The sequence below is a fragment of the Mytilus edulis genome, chromosome 9, assembly GCF_963676685.1.
Source record: "Mytilus edulis chromosome 9, xbMytEdul2.2, whole genome shotgun sequence".
Classification (NCBI taxonomy): Eukaryota; Metazoa; Mollusca; class Bivalvia; order Mytilida; family Mytilidae; genus Mytilus; species Mytilus edulis.
This window is the reverse complement of record NC_092352.1, coordinates 20,143,683-20,167,676: the sequence shown is the minus strand read 5'-3', so window position 1 is coordinate 20,167,676 and position 23,994 is coordinate 20,143,683. Positions and strand designations below refer to the sequence as shown.

Below are 23,994 nucleotides of genomic sequence, written 5' to 3'. Positions count from 1 at the left end.
CAGAGAATAATATTAGCTACATTTTTTTTAATTTCAGAAATACCCTGGCGAATTTCAAACCAGTATATGTCAAACTTTGGTTTTGAATGAAGTTGATATCTTAAAGAATGATATGGAAACCCAAGCTGTTCAGGGTGCAGACAAGAGTGAGTTTACTTCAAGTCTTCTACTAGAAGCTGTATCTAACAACATGGACGCTGTCAACGCTGCAGTATACAGCTCTGTCAATATATCTAATGTCACTTCTCTAGAGAGTAATGCAGTGACAGATTACAAGCCAGTTATTAGTACATTAGACTTAACAACAACAACAGCATCCACAGAGGATCATAAACAGAGTATCATTACGAGGGCGTTCACATTCGGTGACGATATTGTCATATTGAATTTAAAAACACAACTACCTGCTGAAGATCCTATAGTTATAACATTAGATAGTATAAAAGTATATGGGAAAAGAACTTGGTCAGATGAAATAGAACAAATGTATACATCAGAAGGTTGTGTGGCAGTCCTGAGTTCTGGAATGTTAGGTTCTCTATACCCTACAAAGAGTGAGGTATTTCAGATCATGATGGTGGTCCCCCAGAATCCATTTACATGGGGAAGTAGTGGGGATGTGGAACTTAATACTAAAGTCATTGCTGCAGGATTTACAGACACTAATGGCAAGGAAATATCTGTCTCAAATATTCCAACAGGGAAAAAACCAAAATTTATTATCTTGAAAAATGAGGCAACAGCCTACAACCTGACTAGCAGTCCAATTAATAGTACTGACTATGCTCCACAAGAAGGTTTAACATTTGCATCAGTAGTTGTAGAGAAAGGATCTGCAAAGAAAGTTGTTATAGATACATCTGACGGGTATGGAGGTTCTGCTCTACATTTACAAATACGATTTGTTGTGGTGGCTAATCCTAGTGCCACAACCAATGCCACAGGAGTTATTAAGACATTCTTAGGAAAAAACTATGAAGCTACACGGTCCAACTATGAGACCACAAAAGAGATCAAAGTAAAACATATGACCTCCCAAGCAGATCATAGACTGTATACACTGTTTGTAGATCATAGGTATGTAAATGTCTACAGGTATTTTCAGAGATTTTATCTTATACATGTCTGCCACCTACTGCTACTCATTATACCCCCGCTTTAAAAAAGGGGGGGTATACTGTTTTACCTCTGTCTGTCAGTCCGTCCGTCCGTCAGTCAGTCCGTCCCATGAAACTTTCGTCACATTTTTCTCAGGAACTACACATCCACCCTTTCTGTAATTTGGTATCAACATTTATATATGTTAGCCATACCGTGTGATGCGTTTTCAGATTCATCACTTGACAACTTCCTGTTTACCGAACACTTGTATGATTTTACACATGATAGCCAAGTTGAAAATTTTCGTCACATTTTTCTCAGGAACTACACATCCACCCTTTCTGTAATTTGGTATCAACATTTATATATGTTAGCCATACCGTGTGATGCGTTTTCAGATTCATCACTTGACAACTTCCTGTTTACCGAACACTTGTATGATTTTACACATGATAGCCAAGTTGAAAATTTTCGTCACATTTTTCTCAGCAACTACAATACAAGGATTTCTGAAATTTGGTTTCAGGATTTATATAAGTCAGCTATACCGTGTGATGCGTTTTCAGATTCATCACTTGACAACTTCCTGTTTACCGAACACTTGCATATTTTTACACTATTAATATTATCCACTTGCAGCGGGGGTATCATCAGTGAGCAGTAGCTCGCAGTTTCACTTGTTATATTTAATTTGCATCTGCCAAGTCATTACATCTATCAAGTAACTAGAACTTTTGTTCAACTGTAATCCAGATAAAAATACTTTGCATAGTTTAAGAAAGAATGAAGAATTTAATAATAGTATAGGTAATACTCAATGTACTTTTTCATGGTTTCTTATTGAGTTTTGATTTGACAGTAGCATTATCTTATAATGCCTAAATACCATGATTATTTGTGGTTATATAATACTTATATATATGAAGAAAAGAAAACCAAGGGACCAATTTTGATTGATACCATACATCTTGTTCTCATTTTGAATGATCTACGTCGTGTCATTGATGCTCAAAACCAAATACCAGGTACATGTATTTGATAAAATATTAAAATTGAAGGTATTGACTCCCAGAGTGAGAGAGATTGTCTCTGAATTTAATATCTGTTTTTTTAATTTCTTTTTTAAGTGAATTTGACACTGATGCGTCCTATGCTCTGACTGTGTACAATGACGATCCTAATTACGATGTAAACATCAGTGCTGCCATCTATTACTCCACCTGTCAGTTCTTTGATACGTCAGCTAACACGTGGGATACTAATGGATGCTCACCTACTGACGAGTCAATTGAAAAGTATGCTGTATGTGAATGTGAGCACTTGACACCATTTGGAGGGGGAATGTTGGCGCCACCAAACACTCTTAGCTTTGCTGACTTAGTGGTAAGTTTCAAAACTTTTAATGAATTTTATAGTATGAGAGTTCAGAGTTAATTAATTGATATATGTTTCTACTGGTTTGTAGACATTTTTGTCAAATTGAAAAAATGTTCTTCAAATTTTGTAGGGAAAAAGAATTTAACTAATTAGCACATTTATCTTTCCAAGAATCTAAATATTTGATGTTTTTGTTCCAGGCTTTCAATATTATAATATAATAATGCCAAAAAACATAAATATGAGAGTGAGATATTTTTTAGATTTGCCTTTTTTACTCGCCTGCTAAAAGAAATTTGGAAAAATTAAGGCAATTTTTTTTTCAAATTATACTCAGTTAAGTGGAATAAAAAAATATGTATCCATTCATTTTTCATTTAAATCAAAATGATATATGAGTTTTTGTTGTTGATTGGTATGTAATGACTGAAACTAGCATAATTTGTATTTCAGAATCTTGATCTTGTGAACAATCCTGTCGTGTTTGTGACATGTTCTTTGATATTTGTGGTGTATGTGATAGCAGTAATTATCTGTCGACGACTAGATCGCAGTAACCTAGAAAGAATATCTTCCATACCATTATGTGGAAAAGACGGCTCCTTTAAATACGAAGTGACTGTAGTCACGGGCAGACAACCTGGGGCAGGTATGTAAACATACCTAATTAAAATTTAATGATTTGTAAATGGTACTATGGATTCACTTCTATTCATTAGTATTTAATTTCATTTGAGGTGACTTACAGTATAAAAAAGAAGATGTTGTATGATTGCCAATGAGACAATTATCCACAAAAGACCAAAATGAACAGACATTAACAACTATAGGTCACTGTACGGCCTTCAACAATGAGCAAAGCCCATACCTAGTCAGCTATAAAAGGCCCCGATAAGACAATGTAAAACAATTAAAACGAGAAAACTAACGGCCTTATTTATGTAAAAAAGTCCATTGGGCCGGGTGTATTAATATTCATCATATATTATATGTTTATAATCTGTACATATTTACACATGTCACTATAATAAATAATTTACTTACTTACTGTACCTCTTTTTGTGGATTTTATTGGTACTTGTGAACCACAAATTTGAATGTACAAATTTGCTATAGACTTTACTTTTACTAAAGTAAAACCATGAAATCAAAAAACTTCAAAAAGATTTTTTCCCTTATCAACAAAAATTAGTTTCCACAAAAAAAAGATGAATCTAAGAAATGGTTCTAGAAAGATTAACAAAAGAGAACAAATATGTGTCAATAAAATGAAATATTTTAAGGCTGAATATAAAAGCACATCTATAATGTAAGCAGTGAATGAATGGTGTGTATGAAAACACTGAAAATAATTCCCTGTATAGAAGTGAATTCATAATTGTAATAGGATTGTAACAAAAGAGCAAATATAAAAAAGTGGGAGATTTGTGACAGATTTTTTTTCATATTTTTGTGTGAAATACATTTAGAACCATAAATATTCTTATTGGAGCAAATATTTGTGATTCTATTTTAAAACTTTTTATTAACAGGATCTACTGCAAATGTTGGTGTCAGATTGTACGGAGAATATGGCAGAACAAATTCTAAACAACTAGATAAAAAGTGGGCATTCCAAAGAAATTGTCAGGACACATTTATCATGGCACACGACACAAACCTTGGAAATATTGAGAAGTTGATGATCTGGCATGACAACTCTGGACTGGATCCTAGCTGGTACCTCATTCAAGTTATAGTCAAAGATTTGCAGACAGACTATAAATATTACTTTTTTGCTAATTTCTGGATGTCACTTGAAATTGAAAGAGGTTTTATCCAGAAAGAATTATTAGCTGCAGGTCAGTTATACCATTGTTTTTTTTTATTAAACTTTTTTAGATATGTAATAGAAGTCTGGAAATTGACAAGAAAAACTTTTTATTATTACTTGCACTTTTAATCTTTAGCTATTTTTCATTTGAAAATACAGAATTTGATATTCCAGTGAATAACAAAATACAAGTTCATAAGTGCTTTATTTTCAATATTTGTATAAGACTTTCCCTCAATCTTCTAAAATGGATATCCTTGAAAAATAAATGAATGCACAGTTTGTACTGTAAACTGTAAAAAATGTTATGAAATAGAGAACATAGATGAAAAAAATATTAATGATTTAATTGACTTCAAATATTTGTAGGATCTTCAGAAATTCAGAAATTTGGCCGAATGTTTAGCCGAGCTGTTTCTAACTGTATGGCAGATCGTCATTTATGGTATTCTGTCGTTGATCGACCAGCAATGAGCAGGTTTACACGTGTCCAGCGAGCAACTTGTGTAGTGACTATTCTGTACACATTCATGGCCATCAATGCTATCTGGTATGGACTGTTAAAACAGGAGGATAATGGAAATATATCAGCATTTGGCTGGGAAGAAGTAGTTCTGTCACTTGTTACCAATGTTATAGCCTTTCCATTCACACTTATAATCATCTGGATGTTTAAGAGAAGTAAATCTAAGGTAATACATTTATTGTAAATCTAAAAGTATAAAGAATCATTTTCTATGCACGTCCCACTTAATTTGGACAGTGGATGCTTGTTCTGTTTGCTGTATCATATGTTCTAAAGCCATTTATCTCTATGTTAACTTTCTTTTAAGAACATTTTGCCAGTGACACAGTTTGTAGTGAAACATGGGTTTACAGCAACCAGTTTAATGTCAACTTGAAAGTATATATTTTTTCATTGAGATAAGCAATCAGAAGTCATGGGATCACTTTCACATATATTATTTCAACACGAGTGAGAACTAACTATATATCAGTTCATAAAAAAGAATCTCCATTCATTTCTAAAATGTGTTTGTTTATATATTACAGAATAACATATTTGAGCCAGCACAGAGAATAGGAACAGCCCAGACAATTGAGATAGACTATGATCCAAACTTAGCTGGTTCCTTCAAAACCAATGATGAATTAATATCATGCTATGACAGAGAAAGCACTACAGACTCCTTAGTGGTAAGATTTTAATTATAGTAAAAAAATGTGTCATTTTTAAAAATTCTAAATACTGTAAATTCAGAAATTATTGAGCGCATTTATTATTGCAATTTTAATTTTTACAGTTTGAGAAAAATCATGTTTTATTTATATAAAATATTTCAAAATGTGAGTTTAAACTATTGTGTTTTCAACTCAGTAGCATTTTTCGCAATAATAAAACCTTGCAATAATTTCTGAATTACAGTAGTTTAAAAACTTAACAAATTAGGAATAATGAGACCAGCAAACTTGAAAGATCTGTTGTATAAAATGTCATCATTTAAGTAGATTTTGCAACTTTTGTGTTGTAACATTGTGTATAATAGTGTATTTATGTTGACAGGAAGCAAGTATGACCCGTAACCATTTAAGGAGAAGTAGAACTTTGAAGATAACAAGACAAGCTACGGATGATAGTCTTAGTAAAGCTGTGAACTCCATTGACAGTGGTATCAGTAGCCTTGGAGCTAGTACAGATAGCAAGGTACTAATTGGTTGTAGTCTAATTGCAAAGGAAAAGTATTTTATCACCATTATTTTCTTGATAATTATCCATGGGGATCCATGAAGTTGAGGTTCAACAAAATATTTTGTATTTTATTGTATGCAAAATTGGTAAATGCCACTATTTTCCCTCATTCTATGAAAATTAATTCACCTGAAAATGAATGGATTCCCAGTATTTACATTGGTTTAAATATAACAGATTACTTTAGAGTTATGTCCTTCATTGGAAATGTTTGTCAATTATGGGTGTCGCTATGACATCATTTACCAGACAAAAGGGATCGCCTGTATTCATGCACCATTAACATTCTTCAAGCATCTTTGTAATCTTCATTATGCAGGATACACTTAAAATTGTATTTGTTTCATAGGTACTTAATCACAATTTCCTACTGACAGCAGTGCATATTATCAATTATAAGAATTTAATTTGCCAAATAATTTGTGCAATATAGCACCATATTTTTCAACCACAAGCTCAATATGGTAAGGAAGTTACAATGCCCTGAAACTTACAAATGACGTCCACTAAAAGCAAAATGTTTGACGGAAAAGCAACAAACTTGTAAGTGGGCTATTGAATATCTGTAAAAAGTACTTACGAGTTGGTCCATATTTTATGTTTTTAACCGGACTTTTGTGACAAAAATGTCGGTTATTGATTTGGGGATGTACGGCGGGCGGGCGGGCGGATGGGCGGCAATCAAATGTTGTCTGTGCATTAACTCATGAACCGTTCACCCAAAGCTTTTAAAATTTTAATATGTTATTATTGACAACTATACAAAGGTCAAGTTCAATAATGGCGATTTTGACTTTTACCGTTCAGGAGTTATGGTTCTTGAAAGATTGAAAAATGGAGTTGTCTGTGCATTTACGCATGAACTGTTCTACCAAAGCTTCCCAAATTTTAATATGTTGTTACTAATGAAAGAATGGAGGTCAAGTTCAATAATGACGAATTTGACTTTTACCGTTTAGGAGTTATGGTTCTTGAAAGATTGAAAAATGGAGTTTCCAGTTGTGTCCGTGCATTTATGCATGAACTGTTCTACCAAAGCTTCCGAAATTTTAATATGCTGTTACTGATGACAAAATGGAGGTCAAGTTCAATAATGACGATTTTGACTTTTACCGTTCAGGAGTTATGGTTCTTGAAAGATTGTAAAATGGCGTTTCCATTCAGGTTGTTGCATTTACTCATGAACCATTCAATCTAAGCTTTTCAAATTTTAATATTTTTGCTGTCGTTGTGACAGCCTTGTGTTAAGAAGTCATTTAAAAAAAAACACTTTTTAAAGCAAAAACACTATTCCCAATAGAGGAACATTTACAACCAAGTGAGTAGCTATTAACTATTGCAGTAATCATTTGATAATCATTTTACAGTTAAAGAGAACTAACAATCCAACTTTATGGTCTAAAACAGAAGTAGGTCATAAAGATGAAACTTACATTACTAAGAATGAGAGCAATACAGACAAAAAAGAGGAGGTAAGCTCTATAATAAACTATATTCTCCTGATTTAGAGTAATTTCTCGCAATTTGAGTGGCTGATATTGTCCTAATAAATTTCAGTTCAATTTTTTTTAAATATGTCAATTGGAATTATCTCCCTTATTTATTAAGTCAGTTGAAATTATTTCCCTTTATATACCATTGCCCTAATAAAAAAAAAATAATTTGAGTTGCTTTATAGTCCTAATATTTTTAATTTTTCAATGTTTTAGATTAAATATCTAAAATATATTTGGTTGATATTGTCTTAATATTGAATTTGAATATAGTATTATGTTATATCACAAAATCAGGATAAATTCGTCACACAGTGTTCACTTGTCCTAATACGGAATTTATCAGGTCAATAAAATTGTCGTATTAGGACAATTGCAGACTGTGTAACTAATAATATTACGGAAAAAGTTGGCAAAAATAGCTGAAAGGAAATATTTAATTTTCCAGATAATTTTTATGAAAAATTTGTAAAAGAAAAATATGATGGTGAAAGACCAAAAATAGGTGTAAGAAAAATTATTTATAAAGATAAAGAAAAAAATAAGAAAAGGAGAAGGAAGACAAAAGACATTAAAACAAATAAGAAAAATATCTGAATATATGTGGAATAAGTAAAATACATATTTGCTACATTTCAGATGAAAGAGGTAGCTGATGGAATTCTTCAGTATTTAGATGATGTAGAGACAGAATGTATGACTAAAGAACAATCCCTCATACAGAAACGTAACAGTATGGGAGGAGGAGGAAAACCTACACTCAAGTAAGTAAGGGGAGACAATCACTGTCATACTTAAATTTAATTACAAATTTTTAATATTGAAGTAAATTTAATTACAAATCCTAAATTTTAAAATAACAAGGTGACTAAAGACTAAAACCTAAAAAAAATGTTTAGATAGCTTGACTTAATGCAATGAGAATGAAAGGGCAGTAATATTCTTTTATATTATTGTTTTCTTTGAAGACCATCTTTGCTCCTTTGCTAATCATCTTTATCCTTGGTATATTAAATCTATTAACTGTCAATAGGACCTTATGAAGGTTTTAATGATCTGTTTAAAATAGGGAATAAACCACTGTTGAAGTTCCTCACTTGAAATTGTACATAAACATAAGGGCGTGGACCAGGGGGCTTAATATTTTTTTGAGCATTAAACCTTGATAAAGTTACCTATTTTTATTCAAATATTACAGTGAAATAAACAATTTTTAACATTGTAAACAGAAAAACATTGGTGATCAGAATTTTATTTCATCTTCTATATAATTTTTTCCTCTGTATTAAGGGTAGGAAATAATAAAATACAATGAAACTCTACAGTCTGAGATTAATGTATTGTAGAAGATCAGGTACCAAGAAAACTGAATGGAAAGAAATAGATGATATCCTAAATTCAGACAATGAAGGAAAAGAATCAAGATCCCGTCCATTACGTAAAAGGGATTCTACCAGTACCATTGGTTCCTACGGTAAACCTGGATCATCACAGTCAGGCAAGGGATATAACCCACGAGAAGACCCTACAATTAATGGACAAGACAGGTACCTATCAGATTTTATTGTACTTAATACATTGTGTGCTATGTTTTGACAATTAGAGGACTGATTGACTTTGAAAATTGAATCAAAACTTCAAGTTAAAAACACTATTGTAATACAAAAATGTACAATATGTGCACTACATAAAAAGATAACAAGAATTGCTAAAAAAAATAATGACAAACCACACCAAACAACAAGCAATTCCTCAAAGAAGATAGATTTACAAACAACAATGAACAACATATAGTAGTTATAAACCAGATGTAGATTACTTAAATCATGTTTTATTTTTAATGATCAAGTGTTGTTTTTTTTTGCTTCAAATTCCTGAGTTTAGACACTAAATGAAATAAAAAAAAATTAGTAGCCTTTAATGTTAATTTGTTGTTAATTTGTTCTCTCCATATTTTAGAAAGCTGCCATCTGCTGGAAGTACTTTTATGTGGGCCAATAAACTGAGGGCCTCTAGTTCAATGGACTCTACTACAATCCAAGGTACTTCCATGCCTGCAGTAGAAGGAATTGGTCCATTAGAACCAGACATGGGACTAGCCCAGCAGTCCAGTGAAGGATTGGGTATGTTACAGAGAGTTCATTTTATTACAATTTACTGAAAATGTATTCAAATAAGTAAATGATTGTGTGTTTATAAATGTTTTGATTTTTGTCGAGCCTGCAACTTTTGTTGCAGAAAGCTCGACATAGGGATAGTGATCCGGCGGCGGCGACTACGGCAGCGACTACGGCGGCGGCGTTAGCTAACTTCTTAAAAGGTTTATATTTTAGAACGTGAAAGACCTGGATGCTTCATACTTCGTATATAGATGCCTCATGTTACGAAGTTTCTGTCAGTCACATGTCCAATGTCCTTGACCTCATTTTCATGGTTCAGTGACCACTTGAAAAAGAAGTTCAGAATTTTTGTAATGTTGAATTTTCTCTTATTATAAGTAATAGGATAACTATATTTGGTATGTGCGTACCTTGCAAGGTCCTCATGCCCGTCAGACAGTTTTCACTCGACCTCATTTCATGGATCAGTGAACAAGGTTAAGTTTTGGTGGTCAAGTCCATATCTCAGATACTATAAGCAATAGGGCTAGTATATTTGGTGTATGGAAGGACTGGAAGGTGTACATGTCCAACTGGCAGGTGTCATCTGACCTTGACCTCATTTTCATGGTTCAGTGGTTATAGTTAAGTTTTTGTGTTTTGGTCTGTTTTTCTCATACTTTATGCAATAGGTCTACTATATTTGTTGTATGGAATGATTGTAAGGTGTGCATGTCTAGCGGGCAGATGTCATCTAACCTTGACCTCATTTTCATGATTCAGTGGTCAAAGTTAAGTTTTTAAGTTTTGGTCTTTTTATCTAATATTATATGCCAAAGGTCAGCTATATTTGGTGTATGGAAATATATTATGATCTATATGTCAGGTTTATTTGACCATGACCTCAATTGCACGGTTCATTGCACAGTGTTAAGTTTTTGTGTTTTCATCTGACCTTGACCTCATTTTCATGGTTCATTGGTCTTTGTTTAGCTATCTTGGTCAATGTTAAGTGTATGTGACAGTTGTAATAAAGCTTTATACTTAGGACTTTCAACATAATATCAATGATTAGTAAAGAAGGCGAGACATTTCAGTGTGTGCACTCTTGTTGTCTTTATATGAATACATATAGAGTGACCTTGAATTTCTATAAGCTCTATTGTTTGTTGACCCTAATTAATTCCATGCTGAGATATTTAAATCCTGGTCTGTGGGTACTTAAAGTTATTGAAGGTAGCAGGTTTGTAATTTGATACGCCATACATGCTTTTCGTCTACATAAGACTCATCAGATACGCTCAGATCAAAATACTTTTAGAGCTAAAAAAGTACAAAGTTTTACTCCCTTGATAATACATTTTCATTAGGGCCCCGCCTTTAGGCGGGTCGTCCTATAGTGATCAGTCTGTCTGTCCGTCCGTCCGTAACACTTTAACTTTGTGTCCACTCCATATCTAGAGAACCATTATGATTTCATACTTTATACTTTACATGTTTATTAACCACCACCAGAGGGCGTGTCATGATGTATGTACAACTTCCTAGGTCAAAGGTCAAGGTAAAAAAACTTTGGTTTCAGTTGACAACCCTGTGTCCTGTGGTGAAGATCGTGTCCGCTCTTTATCTTGAGAACCGTTATGATTTCAAAGTTTATACTTGACATCCATTTTAACCAACACCAGAGGGTGTGTCATGATGTATGTACAACTTCCTAGGTCAAAGGTCTGTCTGTCTGTTGGCCTGTCCATCGCTAACAAATTTGATCCACACTATATTTTGAGAGGACAGCTGTTATTATTTCATACTTTATACCTGACAAACATTTTCAACTTAACATATATATTAACCAACACCAGAGAATGTGTCATAATGTATGCATCCTAGGTCAAAGGTCAGTCCGTCAATCTGTCCATCCGTTCGTTGTTCTTAACAAATTGTGTCTACTCTACCTCTCGAGAACTGTTAATATTTCATACTTTATACTTGACCGTCTGTCTGTCGGTTTGTACATGACACCAGAGTGTGTGTTACCAGAGTGTGTGTCAAAGGTCTGTCCGTCAATATTTATCAGTTTTAACTTAAAATCTTAGAATAAAATCACACATGAGACTATGTAATAACTTCAAATAATGCTTCATATCAGATTATCCATACAACTTATTTACCCCACGTTATTGACAGCGGGGCCCACAGAGATGGCTCCCATCTCAGTGGTATCTAGTTAGTTTTATGTCATTATTTTGACCTTTATTTTCAGACCGAGAAGATCTTCAGTTATTAGAGAAACGTGACGATTCTAAGAGTTGTACATTACCTGCCTGGTTTGTCTATGTTGCCTATGTGATCTGCTTTGTACTATGTGTCACCTCAGTCATCATGGTTATCTTGTACGGTCAGACATTTGGAGCAGATATAGCACTACAATGGATATTGGCATTACTGTTCTGTATTGCTATGTCATTCATCATTATAGAACCATTGAAGGTATGTGAACATGATAAAAGAACAGGGGTTTTATGTCAATTTATTACTTCAATGCTGCAAACCTAATAAAGACTAGCTTTTGTACAGTAGCTTTTATAGTTAATAGGATAAGTATTAATTTCCTTGAATCATCAAGATTTTTTGTACACCAAGTTGTTTAAAATATACAAATTTTAAAAAAATGGACCTATTTCAACAATTGAGTTTCAATCAACTTGTCAAAAAGACAATGCTTTATCAGTAGAATATTTCTTTAAATGTTAATGGACCAAATTTAGAAATGATGTTGCATCATTGGAAAATATCTATGAAGGGCTTTCTGAATGAATGTGTCCATCTTCAAAGCATGAAACCTTATGATAATATACTTACTGTTGAATGCTGTTTAGATATCAATATACAAGTCTTATTCATGAAGAATTGTATTTAGGCTTTCTATGCTATTTAATTTCGCACCACTATATATTAATCTTATTTATTTTACTGTTTCTTAGGCTTTAGTTATAGCATTCTATGCATCAAGTGTACTAAAGAAAGAAGATACCATTGATGATGATGCTATTGATATACAACCAACAGTCGATACATCTAATGAAACAGTCAAGGTAAATATCGTATTTAAACAGGAAAAAATATAAATTAAAAAGGAGATATGGAATATATGTAAATAGTTTGATTTTGGATGTAACACATTTTCTGATTGGCTGACGTTATTTTGTTATGAGCCCATAGACATAATTTAGTCATGTGACCGACGTCATCAATGTTTTTTCATGGTTTTCTATGGTTTAAAATTGAATTTAGAATTAAATTATAAGAAATGACTGTAATATTTTTTCTGTCTATTCGAAATAACATAAAAAATATTACAGTCATTCCTTAAATGAAACATCAACCCAACAACACAAATAAGAAATACTGTAGACCTCTAGTGGTTATGTTTATTTTGATGTTCTTACAACATGTTGCATTGATTGAATAAACTGAATTAGATATGGGGGAAGCCCATTGACCTTCTTTCAAAGTTCCTTATGCAGTTCTAAAATTCACTTGTGAATGACAATGGAATGTGTTGAAAACTCATACAAAATTAACCGTGGAAAAATAACTTTAATTTTATAATTCTGTAGTCTTTATTTTGGTGCCATTACTTCATAAATGAAATTTTTATTTCAGGAAAACAAGTTTACCCCACTAGCAGGGTTTGCTCTGTTGAATGCTAAAGAAGAAGGTCACAAGATACTGAGAATGAGGCTGATGCTGAGACAGTTTACAGCGTACATATTTTACCTCTGGTTGGTGATGACATTGTGCTACGTCAACTTCAGTTATGACACATATCTGTTCAAGACATCCGTTGATACCTCCATTATTCAACCAACAACACCTGGTACAGAGAAATCGTTTGTTAACATGAGTAATGTGGATGATTTCTGGGCCTGGAGCCAGTCTGTTCTGGTTTCCGGTTTACACCACAGAGAGCTGTATACAGATTTAGAATTTGGGACATTACTTGGAGTGGCTCGTATGAGGCTTGTCAGAAGTGTAGAAGGTAAAACTAAATGTTAACACATACAACTTGTATAGGAAAAAACATTTCTTTAAAGAATAACTAAGAATGTTTTAGACAATTTAGAAATATTTGTAATCCTGATAATGTTTGTCTGTTCATCTGTCTGTCTAACCTGCTTTAGGTTAAAGTTTTTGGTCCAGGTGGTTATTGATGAAGTTGAAGCCCAAACAACTTGAAACTTAGTACATATGTTCCTCATGATTATATGATGTTTCTAATTGTAATGCCTAATAAGGGTTTTTGACCCTAATTTCACAGTCTACTAAACATAAAAAATGATAGTGCAAGAGGGGCTGCATGGACTATGGACACATTCTTGTTTAAATTGTTGTTATGGTCAAAAGGTAAAACATGTTCCTTGAAAACATTTAAATGGACTATTTTACTTTTAGAACCATGTCCTGCAACAGAACACCCACTACACTCTGGACTGGACAGCCTCACTAACAGAACATGTTGGGGTAACTATGGTTACAATGAAGATGAAAACAACTATAGTGAAGGATGGAATTATTCACAGAATCTGTCATGGAGATATTCTACTGGTTCCCAAACAGGAAGTAAAACTCGCTATGGTTATGTATATACGTATGGCGGAGGAGGGTATGTGCAGAATCTAGGGACAACATATAATGATACTCTTACAAAATTACAAGACTTGCAGGCGAAGAATTGGATTGATGAAAAGTAAGTTGTCATTGCTTTGTATAGAATGGAAACTTATTTTACTCAAAAGAACATTTATTGTATCCTGTTTAGAGTAATGCATGTTAAGTTAGATCATTAGTATACCTCTATTTGCCTTTTTATTTTGTGGAAAGTTTAGTAATTGAATGATAGAAGGCATAGACTTTTAGTAATATGAATGTTTGCATATTGGAATTGTAAATTAATCTAGCTTAAAGTTCTGCCATACCTTTTCAAGAGTTTATGATATATAAGATGACTCGTTAAAAAGTGAAATGCAATCTAAAATAGTTGCTTTTTTGGAAAATGTAGGTATTAACAGTTTTTCTAGGGAAAAGGATTGCAATTAAAGGAGATTAATCAGAAGCAAATCAATAGTCGTGTACATTTTGTCAAGAGTATCATATCTTATTTCAATACATGTGTACTATCTTTTTCAGAACCAGAGCCATATTTATAGATTTTACCATGTATAGTGCTGCCAATGATTTAACCACTGTTGTCAACTTAATGATAGAGTTCCCACTTACAGGTATGTCATACAAAACATGCATAGACTTTTTCGAGGTGCAGGTATACCGAACTTAAAATAAATTACAAGTATGGCTTATAAAAACAGATAGTGTATACTCAATGAATGTTATCAGAAGTATGTTTGAAAAGATTTTATTGGATATTTCTGGAGAAAGAAAAACTATTTATATTTAGAATTTTTATTCATAATCTTTAGATAGAAATATAATACCTAGGTTTTTTAAAACAGAGTTTTATGGAATAATTTAATGCTTAAAAGTGTTTGAAATAGGATTTATAATATAAAAAAATTATCTTTTATTTTAGAAGTTTTATTGATTAGAAAAAAATTATTTGTAAAACATGTGTACATGTTAAATTCTGAATCTTTTCAGGTGGTTTGAACACTTCCTCAGATATACAGAGTCAGATATTACTTAGATTTGTACAGGAAGTTGTGGATCCATTAATGGTCTGCCAGGTATGTTGTCATCTTTTCTTCTTCTGTTAGCTTGTAGTATTCTATTTTTAGATACTATGGATTCATTATTATTCGTAGGATACCAATTTTTCGTGGATTTCGTTGGTATAGGTGAACCATGAAATTTAATGTTCAATATATGACAAATTTTCTGAAGACTTGTATTATGATCCTACTTCAGCAAAACCATGAAATTAAATGTACACGAACATGCAAATTTTCCTTCATCCAGAAAAAGTTGGTACCCATGAAAATAAATGAATCCACAGTAGCTAATTATTGGTATTTTTGTTGTTGTCTTATTAAGATTACAAATGTTTATTTGATTTCTTATTGGGAAGAAATACTGCAGTTTTTCAGCTTGTAGCAATTTGATAATTTGTATAAATATCATTGAGATATTGTAATTATATTCTTAATTTACTTTGATCTTCACAGTGTATCCTGTTCTTAGTGAATATCTACCTAGTTTGCCATATTTTCAATGCAATCAAAGACCACAGAAAGGAATATTTCACCCATACCTGGAACTGGTTTGAGATGCTGACTACACTTATGGCTATTGTTATCAATGGATTATATATTGGTTGTGTGGCAGAGGCTTCCAGTACCTTTAACGACTACTTTAACAACAAAAATGGCTTTACTAATTTCGAGGCTATCTCTGATACACATGTTGCTATGAGATATATTCAAGGCATTCTGATATTCTGCCTTATGATAAAGGTATAATAGTCTAAAGTTATGGAAGGAATATTTTGAAGCACATATAACAGAGAGAAAATTTGTCTAAACTTTCTTGTAGACCTCATGAATTTGTCTACTCCATTATCATTTTAGCTGTACCTAGTAAACTTTTGCAATTCCTTCAAAGCAGTAAAATAGGACAGAGTGAAGCAATCTGTATTGTATGTGCATGTTAACATGTCAGAGATCGAAAAATAATCTATGCAAGTTATGTTATGGTATTGTGGCATTTAGTACCAACTGTGAGAGGGCTGTATAGCCAGTCAAGGCCGTTAAAAACTTCTATCATCATGATCATTGTGGCATTTGGCATATTGATTACCATGAGATTTGAAGGAAATTTGTTGAAGATTAAAAAAACAATTAAAAAAATTTCAAGAAGAAAAAGAAAAAAATCTACTGAGAATAAGTGGTATTTTTAAAAATTAATCTTTGCTTTTATTTTAATAGTTTTAATGGTACCAACATTTATTCACCAGATGCACATTTTAAAAATTAATGTTTCTTCAGTTATGCTCTAGGCTGAAATGTATGAAAATCCAAAACCTACTAAATAATTAGGAGGACTCCATCAAAACACAAAGGATCTATCAAACAAAGAATAGCCAAATCTGAACAAGGAACTTTGCATGAGGAGATGTATTCGTTTTATAAATTTATAAATTTAATAACAGTAAATTTCAATCTTACAAAATCATAATTTCAACATATGTCTGTAAAATCTTAACTATTACTATGTTTTTCATTCAGGTTGTGAAACAGTTAAGATTTGTCAAATTCCTGTATGTATATGAGAGAACATTGAGTGATGCCTGTGGTAAACTGGCTGGAATCGCTGTCATCTTTATAATCCTGTTCTGTTCATTTGCCATGGCAGGATACTTGGTATGTATTATACAGTTTGATAGGCAGAATCATTTATTATTGGAATTTACCTCTTTAATAATAGTTTAGAAAAAAATGAAAACAGCACATTATTAATTTTATGCTTTCAAAGCACTTTCCTGGATAAATCTTCCCCAGGAACGCTCACAGTCAATTTATTGAAAGCCCAGGATGTATTAGAATCAAAACAGTTGAAGAGGTGTTGTAAAGATTTATTTTGACAGCAAATGAAAACAAAATACTATTGCAATACTGGTTTTCTGATTGTAATAGATATTTAGTTTTTTTGCCAATAGCTAGGTTAATTTTAAACAATTTATCATTGGGACACTATTTTGGTAATCCTCATACATCTACAAGGATGAATTTCCCAAAAGTTTTTAAATTTAAATTCTAATACTATTTTGACTATTATATGAACTTATATCCATTATTTAATGATTTTCAGTGGTATGGAAGATCTATAGATGGTTTTGAGACATACTGGCACACGTTGACGTCTCTCACAGGAATGTTACATGGACATTACTCATTCTGGAAGTTAATGGATCACCAACCAATCTTCACTCATTTCTTTCTCTACTTTTATTATGCCTTCTGTTATGGAATTACAATGGCATTGATAATATCTGTCCTGACCGATACTTACAAAACAACCAAAGGTCAAATGTACTTTAAAGCTACCATGGATATGCAAGATTATGAGATGGTAGAATTTATAATGAAGAGATTTAAACTATGGGCAGGCTTAGATAAACCTAAACAGGTATGTATTATTAGGTTATGTGAACAATACTGATCGATGCCATACTGTAAGTAATTTATATGGTCAATTACAGCTGATTGCATTAAGTGTGTAGGTAAAGGTAATAGTTTTGGTTAGTTTGCTTGCTGGCTGAACCATGAAGTCATTATAAGGTAAGGTATACCTACCTCCTTTGAAGTAGTCTAGTCCTACAGACAGAAAGATTGGTTATCTGTCATTATCTGTCAGACTAGTTTTATGCTTAAAGGAGGGTAGTTAACCTTACCTGATAATGACTTCATGGTTCAGCTAGGAAGCAAGCCAACCAAAGATATTTCCTTTGCCTACGCAGTCAATGCAATCGGCTGTAAAGAAATCATTCCAATGATTATAATAAGTTCATACATAATTAAGGAATATTAGTACAGTCATTAAAAAGAATATAAATATTAGAAAGTTTTTGGATAGGTCAAAGCGACAGCAACCCATGCACACAAAAATGTCTTCTATAAGTGTCAAATAGTACATAACTGAGACGGGATTCAATCTTTGTAAGCATATCTGACTAAGAATATACATTGCCTCTGATAATTCAAAAAGTGAACAGAATTAGTGAATTATCTTTTATGAAAAAATACATCATGGAGTTTAAAGTAACAATTTCCTAACCCACCACTCTTTTTGGGGGTTAAATAAGTATTTCATCCAAATTTGCATCAGTTTTGATTTTATTTTTTGTATTGAGATGAAGAGATTATAAGTCATCCAGCGATACAATAATTGGATTTGTTCTATTATCCACAGGTATTAAAATCAGCCATAGTTAGCACAAGATATTTGTTCTAACAAAATGTTTTTTTGTGCTTTTTAGGGAATAAGAAGAGTACACTTTGACAGAAGACAATTTTCTGCCTCCAGTAGATCTAGTCGTCCATCTAGTAGAGATTCTAACTTAAGTTATGATCCATTTGAAACAAATCAAAGAACAACCATTAAAGCTGCCGATCGTTTAGAGGCCACATGGGAAGATGCTTTGTGTACACTGGAAAGAGTAAGATTTATTAGAAATCAATGCTGTTTTAACTAATAAAAATTTAACAAGAGCAAAACTTATACAAACACTTTGAAAAGATATGAATAAATCAGATCACTTACTGTCCATCAATATTGAACAAGATAAGAAAAAAACCAAGCAACTTGCAACTGATGACAATTAAATCTGAAAAAAAAGTGATTGACCAGAAAGATATTTATTTAAGAAGGGTGTTGTTGGAACGAAATTGAAATAGGATTTGCATGATTTAGTTAATGTTCATGTTTCTTAACATATAAGGTTGGGATTGTTTTTTTGGGACAAAGCATTTTTATTGAATTCTAAAAGATCAATGATTTTGAAGATGTTAATCTTTAGTTCAAGGGAGATGTGTAAATGCTGGAGCCTTGTTCATATTATGTCTACCTTAATTACAAAGAATCAGAAATAACATAATTGAATTTTATATTTTAGTTGAAATTCACAGAATTGCACTCGATTTAAATCCTGTTTCTTACTGATAATTGTTTGATTACTTCAGGTTTGTGGTCTCGATGAGAAAGAAGAACAAATGGTTAAAACAACACAAAAGAATATTGATGAATGGAAATTTCAAAACAGAATTAAAAACTATGAAAAAGAACTTCAGAGTTGGTCAGATAAGCCACCAAAAGGTGCTCCAAGTGCAGTTCGTGCTTCAAGAATTCCAAGAAGGACATCAACAACAGGAAGTGAAGCAGGCAATTCAAAGAGAGGCTTAGGCACTCCCGATTCAAGGACTACAGGTGTGAGAAGTCGGCCACTGAGTGATCAAGGTGGACGAGCTTCATCACAGCCAAAAAGAACTAATTCAAGAGAACGATTTTCCATATACAACTTAATTAAGAGTATTAAACCTTCTAAGGATGCTTGGAATGAATAACAAAAAGTGTTCGATACATATGTGTGTTCATTTATTAGACTTGAAGTGTAATAGGGTCCTCATTCCTATGGTTGAGGGGAGGCCTCCCAATGAGAATGAGATCCAAATTATCCCAGACTGAAAAAAAAAGCATTTTTATAAAAATAGGTGCTTGTTTGTATTATTCGGCATGAAAGAGAAATAAAGACTTGTTTATTTGTGATATCTGGAACTGTGATAGAGGCTGTTGTTATTATTTAGTTTTGTTATGCCTTATTTAAACATTTGTGCCTCAATTTAGAAAGGGCAGAATAGTTTTATGCAAAAAGTGCCAAGTTGTTTAAATATAGTATTTAATTATTTGTATAGAAGAGAGTAGTTTAGTTTGAACCATTTCATGAAGTAATTTATTTTCCAGCTCACATAACTTTGATACATGAATTTAGTTTTTACATTGATCTATTTACTATTGAAATTTAGTTTACCTTTTTATAGATTTGCATTCATTGTATTTTACTTTACAATAACTGCTAAATAAGTTGCCTTCTTTTAAGAATATATTTAACATTTTAAAAAGTTACTTAGAGTGTTAAATGATTTAAAGTGAAAATGAATCAACTACCTGTATGCAAGTGCCTTTTTTTTATAAGAATTTGAAGGTTATTTTCTGGTGCTTTGAGTATCATTTGCATGTTTCTGATATATATATTAGTTTTTATTAAAGAATAACTGATAGGAGGAATATTTTTATTTATTTATATAATAAAATTAAAACAATATCCATTTTCTCTTGAAAATTCAGTTTAGCATTTCTATGCTTTAATTTATGTACAGATTACTATAAATTTCTTAAAAGGAGGCATTAGTCTATTAAATATATGTTTTTAAATAAACCATTGTTTATTTTACTATTTGTAGAATAATCCCATGTGCTATTTATTGTACTAGTGCTATACCATTGTAAATATGTATCTATAGTGTATACTGCCATTGACAATCAGGTTTGCGGTGGGTTTTGGAAATCTTTTGTAATCATATTTCGTTAACTTTTATAAATTTTGTATAAATAGTAGTAATATTGACCAATCAAAATATCTCTTTTAATTTAGTTGTCCTGTCTTTCTGTTTCGAAGGGTAAATTGTCAGTGCATTATGTATCATTTTACATGTGTAATTTTAGTGATATCTATTAGATGAATACTAAACCACTTTAGAAATAAAACTTCACAGTGAGATTTTATGTATGAATATTCACCATGATCATATCAATGAATGGATCATAACATTCTAGATTTAACATGAAAAAATACTTTTTATTTTACTTCTTTTTTTCTCTTGAAAGGTTGTTGGTGTCACAGGACACAGTTTACACATTTTATTCCAGCATACATAAGATCATTTATCCCATTCAGTCATAATATCGAACTTTGTAAAGTATCGAAAATAATATTTGGCTAGATAAGTAAAGTTGTAGAGTTTTAATCTACAAAATTAAAAATATTTATTATTAAATGATTAAATGTTATTTAAAATGTAATGTAATTAAATATGTACAATGTAATTACTAGCAGGTGAAATGATGTAATTAAAGCTGCTGTATAAACCAATCAACAGTTAGTGCTGTGATTTTTTTGTTATTAAGTTTTTATATCATTCATTCCGTCCAACCAATAGTGCTCAGGACTTTGTTATTGTATGCAAATTATGTTTACTGTGCCAACATGACAGCAGTTAATATATGAATAATTATACAGAAATATAATCAAACTTCAGTAGCTTGAATACCTGGAAAATTTGAAATTAATGGGGATGTTTGAAATTCTAAATATATTTATGTATAAATACAAGAGAATTTAAACAGTTTTTGATGCCATTCAGTTATAGTTATGTTGTTGCAGACCATTTAAAAAATGTTTGTTACTAAAGCTTTTAAATATGGTATAGGGTGGGTTTGTTTCACTTTTTCTTCTTCCTTTCCTGTACTCATTATGTTTAAGAAATATTTATGGCAAATCAATGTTTCCTTTTGGAAATGTTTTATTTTCAACCCACAACTTTAGTTATTAACACGTACAAATTTGTCCTTTCTTCTTTTCTAGAAATTTCTAATTTGAGTGGTCAATCTTAGATCTTCAAATGAAATGAAATTAACAAACTCGGCTCTGACAAGGGTTGTGAAACAAACATTTATTTAATGGCCTAAAATAACCAAACTCTTATTTTTTACAACAAATAAAATCATACATTCTATTCTTTATTATTTTTTTTCAATATTTAAAAGTATTATGTGGAATCTCATATTTCAACAGAAAATGGAGAAAAAAATCTCGACTAATTTTTCTACGATCTGAAAAAGGGCCATTTGTATTAAAACCAAATATTGAAATATATAATTCTTTGTAAATACAATTGATAAAAATAGAGTGAGTTATCCTAAGATGGCTGCCTCTCTAAATTATATTTATGCAGCCTGAAATATCATATGGCTTTTTCACTCTGGACAAAATATTAATATTCATGAAAAAAAACCTATCCAGAAACTAGTTTGCTATTCAGTCATTAAATTATGGTGATTCAAAAACTAAATTTTCAGTTTCCAGTAGAGTATTTTCTTATTTTTTTTTGGCTGATAATCAATTATTTTATTATAGGAAATTGTATTGAAGTTACTTGAGAGAACATTCAGGAAGTTGTTCAGATGAGATACTGAATACTGTTAATGATTTTGTTTACATGTAAACATTTCATGTGTTAATGATTTTGTTTACATGTTAACATACAATGTGTTAATGATTTTGTTTACATGTTAACATACAATGTGTTAATGATTTTGTTTACATGTGAACATACAATGTGTTAATGATTTTGTTTACATGTTAAGATTTCATGTGTTATCTTGTTAGATTTATTTTTGTTTTCGTTGTTACAAAGTCTGTATATAACATGATAAAAAGAGTGATTTATTTTTAGGTGTAAAATTTATTCATTTTTGTTTTTTGGAATCTTCTATTTTACAAAAAATCATCATGACGAGTGTTAATAAAGCTAGTCGCTTTATGACTGATTAAAGTTTAATTGTTATTTTTGTTTTACTTAGTTACACCACCACAATTCTAGGGTCCTTCTTAGGGAAAATAATAACCCATCTTGGTTCATGGACAAATTTATACTCCATTATATAGTAACAGGCTCAAACAGCAATAGCAAAAATTAATACTGGTACAAAAGACATCTGTCATCAACACCTCTAAAAAAGTAGACTTAAAAAAAGACGTTCAAGCACAAAATGTAAAAGGTGTAACAGTTTTTAATATACACAAACCTAATTCCTCAACTATTTTAACTATAAGTAACAAGATAAAACACAATAAAAAAAACCTGCACAATCCAGCTACCAAGGAATAACTACTAAACTTGACAAAGAAATGAATAATGGCACCTAAATTGGAAAGCTGAATCAAAGAAGAACGCATCTATTTTTAAATTTCACTGATATGTTAACATAAGTTTCTGGGGAAAAACATACCTTTATGTGAAACTTTACCAAAGTCCCTTCAGCATCACAATGCAGGTCAAATGTTGCTATATACTGAATTTGAACAGGCACAGACAAGACATAGTTTAGGATTTTAAAAATAAATAACGACATGAAGATCACTGAAAAACCATACATACATCTTCTAGGGGAAGGACAGGGGTAAGGGAGACAGGGAGAAAGGGGGTAGGAGAAAGGAGAGGAAGGCTGGGAGAAAGGAGAAAAAGTTGGAGAAAGGAGAATTTTTTTTAATTTATCTCAAAAGGAGATGTTTTATTCTAATGGGAGAAAGGAGAATGGGGGTAGAAGAAAGGAGAAAAGGGGCGAGAGAAGGGAGAAGGGTACCCCCTGTCCTCCCCTTCATCTCCATTGGTCTAGTTTTAAGATCCAGTCCTTTTCTTAAAATTGAGTACACATGCTGAAATGTCTAACCTGCTTTACTTATCATGATTGAATCTATGTTGAAATATAAGTTATATGAACAGTGAATAATGAACTTAACATTATCAATGATCCATGTAAATGAGGTCAAGGTCCAAGTTGGATACATACCATACACCATATATATTTGACTTATTGCTTATTGTATCCCTGTCAGAGACATGTACGTCACCTTAGACCAAATATAGCTGGAATATTGCTTATAGTGTCTGATAAACTGACATAATATTGTCCAATGAACCATTAAAATGAAGAAAAGGTCTGATGAATCCTGTCAGATCAACATATACACCTTGCAAGCATTCTATACACCAAATATATTTGACCTACCAG

The 23,994-nt window shown here is 31.8% G+C and overlaps 1 protein-coding gene across 14 annotated transcripts in view; it reads left to right on the top strand.

Annotated features, from left to right (window-relative positions):
- The window catches only part of LOC139487783 (polycystin-1-like), an 89,669-nt gene extending 66,909 nt beyond the window's left edge, over window positions 1–22,760 (top strand). For all 14 annotated transcript variants that reach the window (XM_071272876.1, XM_071272875.1, XM_071272874.1 and 11 more), the window contains 22 exons: window positions 38–1,077; window positions 2,229–2,484; window positions 2,932–3,127; window positions 4,011–4,319; window positions 4,661–4,983; window positions 5,345–5,488; window positions 5,856–5,996; window positions 7,409–7,513; window positions 8,174–8,298; window positions 8,881–9,081; window positions 9,494–9,657; window positions 11,894–12,120; window positions 12,615–12,725; window positions 13,297–13,672; window positions 14,086–14,380; window positions 14,821–14,912; window positions 15,289–15,374; window positions 15,813–16,100; window positions 16,872–17,006; window positions 17,455–17,772; window positions 18,623–18,802; window positions 19,326–22,760. In XM_071272876.1, the coding sequence (XP_071128977.1) occupies window positions 38–1,077; window positions 2,229–2,484; window positions 2,932–3,127; window positions 4,011–4,319; window positions 4,661–4,983; window positions 5,345–5,488; window positions 5,856–5,996; window positions 7,409–7,513; window positions 8,174–8,298; window positions 8,881–9,081; window positions 9,494–9,657; window positions 11,894–12,120; window positions 12,615–12,725; window positions 13,297–13,672; window positions 14,086–14,380; window positions 14,821–14,912; window positions 15,289–15,374; window positions 15,813–16,100; window positions 16,872–17,006; window positions 17,455–17,772; window positions 18,623–18,802; window positions 19,326–19,706 (5,493 nt within the window). In that variant the 3' untranslated portion in view covers window positions 19,707–22,760. The remainder of the gene's footprint in view (window positions 1–37; window positions 1,078–2,228; window positions 2,485–2,931; window positions 3,128–4,010; window positions 4,320–4,660; window positions 4,984–5,344; window positions 5,489–5,855; window positions 5,997–7,408; window positions 7,514–8,173; window positions 8,299–8,880; window positions 9,082–9,493; window positions 9,658–11,893; window positions 12,121–12,614; window positions 12,726–13,296; window positions 13,673–14,085; window positions 14,381–14,820; window positions 14,913–15,288; window positions 15,375–15,812; window positions 16,101–16,871; window positions 17,007–17,454; window positions 17,773–18,622; window positions 18,803–19,325) is intronic.
- Window positions 22,761–23,994: the final 1,234 nt, after the last annotated feature.